At 35.4% G+C, this 2,992-nt stretch overlaps 1 protein-coding gene across 1 annotated transcript; it reads right to left on the bottom strand.

The window, feature by feature from the left end:
- Nucleotides 1-398: 398 nt before the first annotated feature.
- On the bottom strand, nt 399-1,516 carry RYBP (ring and YY1 binding protein). Its single transcript, XM_069037794.1, has one exon. It carries the CDS (start codon nt 1,429-1,431, stop codon nt 925-927), a length of 507 nt encoding a protein of 168 aa, XP_068893895.1. The 5' UTR covers nt 1,432-1,516; the 3' UTR covers nt 399-924.
- Nucleotides 1,517-2,992: the final 1,476 nt, after the last annotated feature.

The raw sequence follows: 2,992 nt of genomic DNA, 5'->3' as shown, positions 1-2,992 counted from the left end.
CATCTAGAAAAAGTAAAAGTTGATATCTTTAATAACAAACAAGTTATGGAGCTTTTTCGCAACTCTGGGATACCCTGTATATTTCAAAGACCGCTAAGTCAACAAATAGGTCCAATAGAATTTTTTTAACATTTTTCTGACGTTTACGGTAATCTCTTCTACACCGTAGTGCACCGTTAGTACGCCATTTTTGGGACACCTGTATGTATGAAAGAAATAATCAAGGAAAACTTTGTAAAAATAAACTTGTCAACTATTAAATTGGAAAAATACATCTATTAACCCTGTTCTTTCTGATGACACAAACTGATTGATACGCAACCATAATTTGCGTTCAATTTACAATTTACAACTTGAAACGAGTGGAATTTGCGCCTATTTGTACTAGTAATAACAAGTCATGTTCGAATCCATTTAATAAAGCAATATTTGTAACAACAAAAACAATATAAAATAGAAAACTGCGAATTTATTCGTCGGGTTAATCACACACCATTTCCATCATACATCCATCATGCTGAACGAACTTCACCCATAAATACATTAACAATGAGCAACAATTTATAATACAAATTACCTAGTTAAAATAATATTACATAATATAAATGCATTTAATGCGGGTATATAAAGGCTCCACAGTCTTTATTCGGATAAAATTTTCTTTACGTTTGTTAGAACCAGAAAATAAATTGTCTACAATGAACAACTGTTGGTAAGGGCAGTGACAGCTAGGAATCCAAGTACTCTATCTACACCATCTTCGAACTTTGGAGACGCTCCTTCCTCGGGAGAACGAAATTCATAAACAAATACGTACGTGACGTCAAAAGTCATTGTCCGCCGAGTCACTGACATGGCATAGATGTGCGTGCGGCCGCATACACAGACACCACCGCAACCCTTGCCGTGCGTCTCTTCACGGATTCACCGAGCGTCCATACTCGACTCTGATTGGGAACCGTGATCGGACGAACTGGAGCTGGAGATCGTCTCCGTCGACTTAATTTTTGGTTTGTACTCCGTAATAATGACAGTGACGCTGTTGACGGTAACCTCTCGAGTTTGGGCAGTGCTTCTGTCGACGTTTTTCAATCTGGGCGGATGGCGGCGTTTTTTCAACGATTTCTTGTCTTTTTTCTCACGTTTCTGGTTGCTGGTCGCTGGCAGGAACTGCGTAGCCACCTGCTGAGCCACTAACTGCGGGTTGATTCGAGGTTTTCGTGTCGAGGTGCCCTTGCGAACGTCACACATTAGGCATTTGAACGCTTCCGCAGTATTCCTGAATGTACACACACTGCAGTCCCAAAAATTGTCCTCTAACACCTTCGCCTGACGTTTTGCTCGTCGAATCGGACTTTTCTTGTGATCCATCGCGGCCATACACACTTTAAACTTAATTTTTCGATGCAATCTGACATCTAAAGCACACATGCAACGCCATGTTTCGTTTTGACAGAACGGTTTGCTTGACGCGCATGGTTAGTTGGGTGCGGTGGCAGCACTGATGTTGTTTTCTACTGGCCGTCTTTGTCCTCGTTCTGCAAATAGAAGTTTGTCGATCAGCTGATTTAAATTTGCAAGTTTGGCGTGGGTAAAAAAGGAAAATTCTTATTTTCTGTTTAAAAAAATGTGATGTGAAATGATATTACAGACAGACTGTATGTGACCAGTAAAAAACAGGCTCATGTTTAAAGTTTGTAATAATTATAGTAACGAGTTGTTTGCAAGTTCTCATGAAAATAGGGACCTCAGCATTAAATTGATTTTAATCGAAGTTTGATTAACATATGTATTTAGTACAACGTGTAATTAAATTAGTTGAGTTAAATTATATAAATTACATTCAATAAATATAGCAATTTGTAATTTGACATACAACCACTTGTAAAATTGGCCCATGACTAATTTTTTTATAAAAAATATTTGTCAAATCTATGAAAACTTCGGCACGGTGCACCTACGATATAAACATTCGTTCATGATAGCTGTTGTGACTAACATTAATTCTTTAAACTAGTAGTGCAAGTGATACCTAACTGGTAAATAACTATTGCGAAGATTTTAAAAACTTGCTTTGTTGTGTTAAAGGTTCCATATATCGGTGGACAATCAAAAACTCGTCTTGCCTCATTTATTCATAATCTGAAATAACTCTAAAATTACAGTACATACCTTTGTTTAATACATTTTTCTATATCCGCATTTTCCAAATCAAATAAATTTCCCGAAATCACTTATTGACAATACGAGCTACAAAGGTATTTAACGTTTTAATAACAACTGAATTAACCCTTTTCTCATCAGTAGCAATTGCTTTCAAATGTAATAACATTTTCTCAATAAGAGAAATCTACAGGAATTATTAAATCTAAGTGCTTGTTCACAATGGACATAAGCTTGACATAAGGCATAAGAAATTCATGATACATGCAGTGTATATATACTACGTTGTGATCATGAATGACTGAATCTGTTGGAAACAATGAAATTTGGCTAATTTTAAATTTATCATCAAAGGTTCATTTTTGTAAGAGCATAAACATAACTGGCATAACCAAAAATGTTTTTAATGTCGTCTCAAGTTAAAAAATTCGCTCAGTGCCAATTACGAGACAAAAAACACCAATACTTTTCAATTGTTTCATTGCCAACAGACTCAGTCATTGTTGATCACGCTGTATTAATTTTTACGTAATTTATGAGAAGTGACCTCAGTGAACATTATTGTTGTGTACAAAAAGGCAATATTCGAGTTATATGGACACACAAATTATTTTCCAGTTGCACAAATGTATAAATTATTCTTAGGTATCTGTTATGTATTTCTTATGTCTTATGTCTATTGTGAATAAACACTAAGTATTATAACAAAGTCAAAAATTAGGTAGGTAAAGGTACTATCACGTGATCAGATTGAACCAATCGAAGTTTCGGATTCGTGGGTTAATCGCGCATTAAAATTTAATTCGAATTAAATATTTAATTTTCTTTC

This window comes from Tenebrio molitor, chromosome 2 (genome assembly GCF_963966145.1).
Source record: "Tenebrio molitor chromosome 2, icTenMoli1.1, whole genome shotgun sequence".
NCBI classification, from domain to species: Eukaryota; Metazoa; Arthropoda; class Insecta; order Coleoptera; family Tenebrionidae; genus Tenebrio; species Tenebrio molitor.
This window is presented reverse-complemented; position numbering and strand designations above follow the sequence as displayed.